Below are 11,083 nucleotides of genomic sequence, written 5' to 3' on the forward strand. Positions count from 1 at the left end.
CGTATACTTGCGTGTATTTGGGAACCAACACTAATCTTTCAACATTATCAATATCTTAAGCTCTCTGAGTGCCCTTACTCCAAGCCCACTAGTCAAACTGATAATGGGCTTTACCCACAAAGTGCCAAATTCTTATCAGTTGGATTTTCTCAAGTGCCATTAGCATGTATCGTATTTATTTACTGTCATAAAGAAAATTACTTGATATAATGAAATTATTAGTTTTTTGGTTTAGAGCTGAAAATTACAAGAGAGTACTTAGGAAGTAAAAACAAACTCGTGAGTTTTTAATGGCCTTTTTCCTAATTCTAAAAAGAGATGAATAGTGTAGTGTAATTATTCCTTTTTCCCTTCTGAACGAAACATTACTTGATTGCAAAGAGTTCACATGATAGGGATAATATTTATGTTTGTATAACATCTATGCAGATTATCACACTAACACAGAAAGATGACACGTCAATTAGGAAATATGGGCCTGGTCTTAACTATAGTAGATCCCTCAGCCAAAGCCCAATTATCTAGGCCTATTCAAATCTCGGGCTAATCAATATTTTGGTTATTTGAAGTCTGGTGGCAGTTAGCACGAGGAATTAGCATAGGGTATTATCATTTTTAGCCTAACTCGAAAAACTATTTACATTAGGGGTGGGCGTTCGGGTAATTCGGATTAAATATAGAATTTTGATTTGAATTTTTGATTTTCGGATTGAAGAAATGACAATCCAAATCCAATCCAAATAAGCTCGGATTGGATCGGATTTTTTAAGTTCGGTTTCGGATTAATCGGGTTGGATATTTTGGATTTTCGGTTTTGAGCTTATAAGTTGACATGTTTCTTTTTTTTACAAAAATGAATATCCAAATGAAATACTCATATTAAATTGCATGAAAAGTTACTCACTCTCACCGCAATCATCCAAATAAAGTATTCAAGTAATGAAATTACTATCAAGAAAATACAACACAGACATTAATACGGCCGATGAGAAGTAGTAATAGTAAAACCATGTCCAAATAGAAAGTATTCTGACAGTAACTTAATAATTAATACTGCATATACGAAATAATATCTAATGGATAGGGTATTTAGCTTATTATTATTGACATATAGATAATGGACTAAATATAAAGTATAAAATTTTCGGATTTTCGGATTTTCGGATATCCAAAATCCAAAGTACCAAATCCAACATCCAATCCGAAATCCAAAAAATTTAAAAATTAAATCCCAAATCCAATCCGTAATCCGAAAATCCAAACCAAAAATCTAAAAAATTCGGGTTTCGGTTTGGATTTCGGGTTTGCCCAAACTATGCCCACCCCTAATTTACATTGAGTAGCCAAAAAAGTAAATAAAATTTATATTATTTTTGTATAACATACCAAATGTATATTTTCAGAGCGGCTATATAGTGTCATTTTCCCTATAAAATTGAGCAAAATATAAAATCGGCCAGTCGGGGGAAATTGATTACATTCGCTAGCCAAAAATTATAAAATATGTATATTATATATATATATATATATATATATATATATATATATATATATATATATATTTTGTTCGCTATTATTTGTGAGAGAGACTATAAAAAATACATTTCGCTAAGAAAACTCTATTGCGGGGATATCAGAATGGGATATTAATTGATTTGGTGCTGGATACTTTTCTAACTACAGTTAGAATTTTGAAATAGTTGACTAGACATATTGATCCTCTCTTTATAGTTAGAATATTGTGGAGAAAGAAGAGTGAACCCATTCAAAAAATATCTAATTCCTAATAAAAGTTTAGTCAAAATCATATCTTACTGCGATATTCGCAAGCTCTGGACTTAGAGCCCGTTTGACTTAGCTGATTTAGAGTAGTTGATAAGTATTAGGTGCTGAAAAGTACTTTTAAGTGCTGAAATTGATTTAAAAAATAAGCAGTTACGTGTTTGGATAAAAGTGCTGAAATTAATAATATGCAGCTGAAGAACCGGGTATACGAAGAGTTTTGTTTTAAAAAGAAGTATTTTAGTGATAGAATAGTAAATATTTTGGTCAAACTTAAAGAGCTTATAAGCTAAAATTTGATAAGTTGGGGAAGACCAACTTATGGCTTTTGGCTTATTTTTGGCTTATAAGCACTTAACTTATAAGCACTTTTAATTTTACCAAACGCGTAGATAAGCCAAAAAGTGCTTATAAGCCAGTTTGACCAGCTTATAAGCTTAGCCAAACACCCTCTTAGAAAAGAGGTTTATTCTTTTAACTTCCTTTCCTCCTTTAATTTCATTGAAAGTAAAACATTGCTTTTGGAAGGGTTAATTTATTGTCCTTTTTTTGGCTAATAATTTATTATCAAAAAGTAGTTTTTTTTTTTTTTTTACTATAGGACCATTATTTTGAGCTCATATACTGGCATATTGTGCAGTCTTCCTTGTCATCATTTTCTTTTCGGTGGACTTGGTCCTCGTGGCCAGTACTTTTTTTAGAAGCGTAGTTTGGTACACGAAACATCTCGCGTTCACGCAGAATTTAGGAAAGGGTCACATTCCAACGGGGTGTGATATGGGTAGCCTACTCTAATACAAGCATCAGAGGTTGATTCCACGGCTCGAACTTGTGACTTATAGATCATATGGACAACTTTACCGTTGCTCCAAGGCTTTCCTTCGTGGCGAATACTTCTTTAAGTTTAATTTTTATATGGAGATAATTACAAGTAATCATTCATGAGTTGTGAAATTAGCAATCTAAAAAAATAAGGTGTATGTTATTATAACAATTAAAATTTCATTAATGATGTAAAAAAATTGCGCTATCAATATATGTAAGTTGATTTTTTTTTTTAAAAGAGTGAATAGGGAAATAGGTGGGTTAGCGTCAAAAGGAGGCCATTAGCTCCATATTAGTTAGTGCACCGTTATTAAAATTGCGCATCTTAATGGATAGACTGTCTTGTCGAGAATAATACCTTATGATTAAAGATAAAAATAAGAGTGCAGTTCATGACTTTTTTATTTTATCCTTTGATTTTCTCTATTATTGTTTTCTACGTAAGAAACAATTATAATTCATGTAATATATATTTTCTAAATAATACTAATAGGAACTGAATGAGGAAAAAGGTAGAGTAATCTAATTGGTTACATCAATTTGTGAAAAACACAGAGTGCGTACAATACAATAATAATTCCTTTTCTAGTTCGACATCAAGACAAACTTGTTGAGTCAACACTCGAAATTAATTAATATGAAATAGGAAATTATTTTCTTACTCTTTTTTACCGAATATCGAATGAGTATGCGTTGACAACGTTAAAGATGCGTTTATATTATATCATGAATTATAAAAAATAAATTGGTGGAATGTCTTTAGAAGGAGTTTAGTTAGAGTGCTCCTTCCATTCTATTCCTTCTTATTTTATCAACGCACTTAGCTACTTTGGTATTACCCTAACGTAATCAAACCTATTAAATTTTTGCTCATTACTTATCACTTCGATATGGTTTCTAGTTACTTCTTGCATCTTACAACACTAATCATATCAAATTATTTCTGTAGGAAACAAAAATAACAACCAACAATCGTGGTGGAGTAGTAAGCACTCATTCATCATTAATCAAATGTCTTGAGTTCGAGTCCGGAATATGGAGTCATCTTTATTATGGAGTGTTTTAACTCCCCTAATATGGAACTTTCTAATGTGAATCCAAATTTAGTCGGACCCCAATACGATACCGGCCGATGAAAAACTAAAAAAAATAACATATATCAAGTAGAGACTACTGTAAGGTCAACATCATTAAAGATTTGCGCCTACGTTTGCGCCAGGATATTTTCTTCTTTGTTCTTATGTGGAAATACTTTCACGTTTGTATTTTTCGCAGTGGACATGTAATAGGAATAAAAACATGTAGTCTACTCATCATTCTTGATGCTTCTTGAGTCCTGTTATACTTTTTTGGATCACCTTTACTTCTTCACCGCCGCCTGTTCTCGTATCATTTTCTTGAAAAATTATTATATCACCATACAGTAATTTAAACAAATTATGTTAATAATTTCATTATTCACACAAACACTCTAATGACTTATGGATCAGCTACTCTGCTTGAAGAATAGCTTCACACATTGGAATATAATCTAATCTTGTTTCACATTTTCATGTATCTACTCATTAAGAAGCTCTTTTATTACGATTCTCAAAATCACAATTTGTTGATATACGATATATATTTGGATGATATAATTAGTGTTAGAACACTTAATATATATACTCCAAATGTCTCTCCGCAGCTGACATATGTAAACTAATTATATGTGCTACAAAATTAAAACTAGAATATATAATAGAATTTATTTTGCCACATCATGTAATGAATGGAAAAAAGAAACTCTCTTTGAATTCCTTGGCAAAAAATAACGAGGAAAGGACCGAAAGGGGCAGGTCAAATAAATAAATGCACACGCATGAGCTCACAAATGTGGGGCTAGAGACTAATGACAAGCTAGAGAATATACATATATTTATTTTATCTAATTAAAGAGTGACATATACTTGTGGTTTACACATTAGATTTGCACTCCATCAGCAAATTAAAGTCACTAGCCATCATATATATAGATCCTAGATTGCTTACTCATTACCTCGAGTCAACTATGGATAGGCTGCTCATTAATCAAGAATACATATACATATTAACTAAAGGACACAGGAACAAATTTCTATAGATAAAAACTACAACGTGCAAATTCTAGCTAAGTTGGTAAAATGAATTACTTACAAGTACCTATGATAAAATTATGGAGTACCAATTATTCTATCAAAGTTATATACTTTTTTTACCTTGCGTTTAACTTCTATACTAGACATTACATAGTGATTCTGCATTATCAAGTCATAAAAGATAAACCACGGACAATCTTTCCCATAAAGTGAAATTAATAACCTAATGGATCATTTGGTCGGGTGTATAAGAATAGTATTGAATACGGTGTGTTAGTAATTAATGTTGTGATTAGTTATGCTAGCATTATTTCTTATTGACAATTTGTTTTGGTATATTAAAGGTTTTGAAATGACAGTTCTGTCTTTATACATGCTTATCCTTGTATTAAAAATAATGATATAATTTTTTTTTTTTTTATATAAAGTTGCCCAGACAGCCGTCTAGGTTGTGTTGTATTCAAAAAAGCGCAAGAGGGGGGCTAGACCTGACCTCACAAAATACAACAACGGTAATGCAAAAGGGCAGGAGGTTCATATATGTACACCCTCCTTCCTAAGACCTATGAACAAAATTAACTGACAAAGAAATTAAATTTTTCATACTTTGCCCTTATACTAGGAAGTTGTCATTTATCAAGGAGAAATGGTCCTTTTGCATTGCTAGGCAATTCTTGAAATGAACGATACACCCTTCTCTTATTTGTGGTGGTAGCCAATTTAGCAAGACAATCTGCTACCTGATTCCCTTCTCTGAAACAATGCCTAACCGTTGCTTGATTTTGTTTAATGATGAGGGAAGTTCTGTCTATCAACTTTTTAGTCTTCATGTTGTTAGAGTTTCCATCCGTGAGCATATCCACTATGATCTTTGAGTCCAGTTCGATAGAGAAATTAGTGTACCCATTCTGACTACACCATTTCCCTCCAAACTCTGTTGTTTTGGCCTCTGCCATGGTATTATCATCGCAGCTGATAGGAATAGAGAATGCCGTAATAAGGTCCCCTGGACTATTCCTAATCACCCCTCCAATGTCTGCCTTACCACTTTTTTTGTAGAAGCTTCCATCTGTATTAACTTTGACAGTGCCAGGTAGAGGAAACTCCAATGTGACTTGTATCCATTTCTGAGATGGTCTGAGTCTCTCGATCTTATCACATAATAAGGGTCATTCCATCTGAGTGTAGTCACCAGGTACCATGTTGGAGATAGCCACTTTTAATGTCCATGTGATTTGGTGTCTCATAGTGTTCAGTTGAAACTTCTTTTGTTTTCCGTATCTGCATGCATTTCTTTGTTTCCAAAGTTCCCAGCATATGATTGTTAGAGCTATTTGAAGCATTTGATTGTGCACTTTATTGTTGGCCGTTGTCTTCCACCATCTTTTGAAGGTAGCAATAATAGGCTCCTGTTGATGTTTGATTCCAAATGCATTTCCTATGTTGTTCCATATGAAGATGGCAGCTTCACTACTATTAAAGACATGATGAACTGTTTCTACCAGCACAGAGGAACAACAAGAACATCTGGAAATAATGTTAGTACCAAATCTACAAATAACATCATCAAATGGCAATCTATTTTTGAGAATTCTCCAAGATATAAAGGACATTTTAAAGGGGAGAGAATTATGCCAGATTTTGTTTATAAAGACATTCTTCTGTTTCTTGAATCTAATAGAATGCCATGCTGAGTTAGAAGAATATCTCCCATCATTGGAAGTAGTCCAAACAGAAAATTCATTCTCATTTGGGTCTCCTATTTTCAGTTGAACAATATTATCCATAATATGCGCAGGGAGAACGTCGTTGAGTTTGTCAATATTCCATTCTCCATTATCCATAAAGTCTTTAACCTGGACTTTAGAAGATCTCCCTCTACCTTGTAGGATGTTGGCTAATGCACCTTTACCTGTCCAGTTATCCCACCAAAAGCTACAATTTCCTTTCTGTATTTCCCATCTAAAGTTTTCCTCAACTTTGTCTCTGATTTTGAGCATGTTTCTCCAATTATGAGAATCAGTGGGATTTGGCTTTTTGTTTACTGGATGTGCTCTTTTGCAATATTTATTCTTGAGAAAGTTGGCCCAAAGGGAAGGATGAGTTCTGAATATCCACCATCTTTTAATGCTAAGTGTATCTATGATATCCTCCATTTTTCCGACACCAGCTCCTCCCTCATCTTTGGGTAGACAAAGGTTGTTCCATGAAGACCAATGATATTTGTTTTTACCTTCATTTGTACCCCACAAGAAGTTTGCAAAGTGTTTCTCCATGAGCTTAGTGATTCCTTTAGGAGGGTTCATAGCAGATAAGATGTAAGTGGGGAAGGATTGTAAGACATATTTAATCAAAATCATTCTCCCTCCAGAGGACATCATATTGGCTTGCCATCCATTAAGTTTCTTGATCACCTTAGAGAGCATATAATGTTATGATTTGCTACGTATAAGAATTGTACTGAATCACATGTATAACTGTTACAAGTATTAGCTATACATAGATTGAAAAACACTATCAAACAAGGAATTAATAATATCAAAGCTAATATATGTATTATTTTCCTTGATATATCCTAGCAAGATCCGGGAAGCGCGGCTTAGGTGATTTAGTCATGTGAGGAGGAGGAGCACATACGCCCAAGTGAGTGAGGTTGACATTGGAGGGCCTACGGAGAGGTAGAGGTAGGCCAAAGAAGAGGTGGGGATAGGTGATTAGGCAAGACATGGCGCAGCTGACTGGGGACATGGCCCTTGATAAGAAGGTATGGAGGTTGAGGATTAGGGTAGTAGAGTCGGTAGTCTAGAGTGTTCATAACAGTAGTATTGACACGCAGTCTCGCTTTCTGTTGGTAGTAGATTTTTATGACTAACCGTTGTTTTCTTTCATTGTTGATCACCTTACTATCTTGTTGTTTTTATTATGCTTTTATATGACTTTTTGGTACTGTCCCTTCTTGTCTATATTTTCATTAATGGGGTGCTTATGCTTTCCTCAGCCGAAGGTCTATTGGAAACAACCTCTCTATCCTCACAAGGTAGGGGTAAGGTCTGCGTACACGCTACCCTCCCCAGACCCCACGGTGTGTGATACTACTGGGTATGTTATTGTTGTTGTTATATATCCTAGCAAACGACCCCTAACTGTTATAACAAATTAATTAAAATACATTAATAACATTAAAAAATTATACTTTTCAGGTAAAGAAGTTAAGAAAAAATTACCACATGTGAAGAAAGACAAGGTAAGGGGGAGAGAATATGGGAAGCACATGTAGCTGCACATAAAATCATGTAAAATAATGGTAGAAGAAATTCAAAAGTGTGAGCTCATATAGCAAGAATAATGAAAGCTTCACTTTTTGTAGTCTTACTTTTGGGGAGGAATCTCTCCTATAGTACTTTCCCCCCACCCCCACCCCCAGCAACCATATCCAACCATAGATCTTTAACTTGTAATCCATTTTATAAAGCACCATCCTTTACTTAGATCTTCTCCAAAAACCTTATTCTTCCATTAAAATTACCTTCTTTAATTTTCTCTCCTTTACTAAAAAAACAACCATGTTAGGCTCAATAGAGCTCCCAGATTGTGTTTATTCAAAAGAACCTATTTTCATAACTCCCATTAGCCCAACACCAAATCACTCCCTTTATTTATCAAATCTTGATGATCAAAAGTTCCTTAGATTTTCCATCAAATATCTTTATCTTTATACTAAGTCCATAAATTTGGTCAGGCTTAAATCTTCTCTTTCAAGAGTTTTAGTGGATTATTATCCTTTAGCAGGGAGAGTAAGAACATGCCCAGATCACAAACTTCAAGTGGATTGTAATGGAGAAGGTGCTATATTTGCTGAAGCATTCTTGGATTTAACAGCTGATGAACTTCTTGTTGTTTCTAATAAGCCTGATAAATCTTGGAGGAAATTATTGTATAAGGTTGAAGCTACCAATTTCTTGGATATTCCCCCTCTAGTTGTGCAGGTTAGTTTCTAATTTTGAGTTTAACTTTTATAAGTTGGCTGATTATTATTAAAGATGACTATGAATAATCGTTCATAAAAAATAAAATTAATAATTTAGACAAAATGAGACATCTTAGTTGCTATAACAAGTTATTATCTTTGATAGTATAAATGTTTTTTACCAAAAATTAATTGTTTTCTTTATTTTAATTTTAACATTAATTCCTTCTATATATTGTCTTGCCAATTGCAAGGAATAGTGAAACGTACCTCTTATACGTACCACTGAGCGTTTAGCATGAAAAGTTGATATGTGTGTTCTAAATTAATAATTTGAACGAGAATATTGTACATATTGTTTAGAATTGGGAAGTTAACTACTTTCGCTGTCAAGAAATTAAAACCAAATTTCCTTTTTCGTTTTTTAACAAAATGTGGCACATATGGAACGTGATTAGATACAGTATAACAATACATTCATATTTGAAAGTAGCATTGCTAGGGTTCCAAGGGGACAAATCATAGTAAGTCACAACATAAACTGTAACAAGAGACATATCTTACGTGTATATACCAAATTTTAAAAACTTTAAAATTCTAATTTTTTTCCTAACTGTAGTATCATGAAAACGAAGCCAATAAATACTTACAAAAGTAATATTGCAAGGAATTGTATGGATAAATCTTTGGATCCACCATAGAAAACGACTTAAAAAAGATAGTCACTCTACGCCTCTTTCATATTGGCTAATTTCTCCCTTTTGTTCCTTTCACTTAGTTTTGGTTGGGTGCTTTTTCTTTTAACGTCATTTTTTTTTGTAAAAGACGAAAATACCCTTCCTCACTCACTTTGCTTCAATTACAGGTAACAAATCTCCGTTGCGGGGGTATGATCCTCTGCACCGCCATCAACCATTGTCTCTGCGACGGCATTGGCACTGCTCAATTCTTACATGCCTGGGCCCACTTTACAAAGGACCCCACCGGTATTTTACCAATCACCCCGTTTCATTCACGCCACGTGTTAAAACCCCGTGATCCTCCACAAATAACCTCCATACATCCAACATTCACGAAAATACCCCTTGATAGCCAAAAATCCCAATTTAGCCTCAACCTTTTCCAATATTTACAATCCCAACCAATCACCCCTGCATCCATAACATTTTCACAGTCCCAAATTCTTCACCTAAAAAGACAATGTTCACCCTCGGTAAAATCCACCAGCTTTGAGGTTCTAGCTTCTCACACGTGGCGTTGTTGGGTTAAATCCTTAGATTTACCATCCTCCATTAACGTGAAGCTCCTATTTTCTGTGAATATTAGGAAGGCAGTAAAACCAGAATTACCAGAAGGGTATTATGGGAATGGATTTGTGCTTGGTTGTGCTGAAGCACCAGTCAAGCATGTGGTAAATGGTAACTTCCAAGACACTGTAAAATTGGTGCAAAATGCTAAATCTGAATTAACCAGCGGCTCAATAAAATCAGTAGTCGACTTGTTAGAAGATAAAACAGTAAAAACTGATTTATCTGCGAGCTTGGTTATTTCACAGTGGTCAAGATTGAGTTTGGAGGAAGTAGATTTTGGAGAAGGGAAGCCAATTCAAATGGGTCCTTTAACCAGTGATATTTACTGCTTGTTTTTACCGTCAGTGGGTGAATTTGATGCTGTTCGAGTATTGGTTTCTTTACCAGAAGGAGTTGTGAAGAAATTTGAATATTACATGACAGAACTATGGGACGTAAAAGATGTTAATGGAGATATCATCAAAGGGCATCTTCAATTCGAAAATCCTAAAATGATTTCTGCTTGAATTTCCTTAGGAAAATTAACTTCAGTTTCTTTTTTATTTCCTTTTTTGAATGTGTTCTCTAGTAATTTGTCACCAGCTGCAATTTCTTGTATAGAGTGTGAATGTATAATTGTTAAAAGAAATTGTGAATGCAATGATATTCTACGTCCAATTACAAAAAATCTTGCAAATATTAATCTCTATAGAGTTAGACTAATAGCCTGTATAATCAAGCTTTTAGGAGGCTAAAAGTCTTCGTTTACATATATATACGTAAATATGTCTGCAACAATTAGTTAGTTTGTACATGTTAAAAAATTTATGCAAAGTTTTTAGTTTCACATTCTAATAGTTAAGTTCCACCACCCAATGGCGGATCCAGAATTTATATGTCGTGGGTGCTTCACTGATTTTAATTTAAATTCTAGATGGCCAAGTGTAGTCATAGTGGGTGCTCATGATCCATTAGTGAAGTTTTTAGGTATTATTTATAAATATATTATATGATTTGGCCAAGCCAATGGGTGCTTCAGCACCCATATGTTCAAAGGTGTATCCGCCACTGGTTCCACCTCAAGTAAATTATGATAAACTTATAAT

General features: G+C 33.9%; 1 protein-coding gene across 1 annotated transcript; it reads left to right on the plus strand.

The window, feature by feature from the left end:
• LOC109224968 (omega-hydroxypalmitate O-feruloyl transferase) lies at positions 8,085 to 10,655 on the plus strand. Its single transcript, XM_019389549.1, has 2 exons — positions 8,085 to 8,707; positions 9,554 to 10,655. Exons 1-2 carry the CDS (start codon positions 8,285 to 8,287, stop codon positions 10,502 to 10,504), a joined length of 1,374 nt encoding a protein of 457 aa, XP_019245094.1. The 5' UTR covers positions 8,085 to 8,284; the 3' UTR covers positions 10,505 to 10,655.

The sequence above is a fragment of the Nicotiana attenuata genome, chromosome 4 (genome assembly GCF_001879085.1).
Source record: "Nicotiana attenuata strain UT chromosome 4, NIATTr2, whole genome shotgun sequence".
In the NCBI taxonomy this organism is placed as follows: domain Eukaryota; kingdom Viridiplantae; phylum Streptophyta; class Magnoliopsida; order Solanales; family Solanaceae; genus Nicotiana; species Nicotiana attenuata.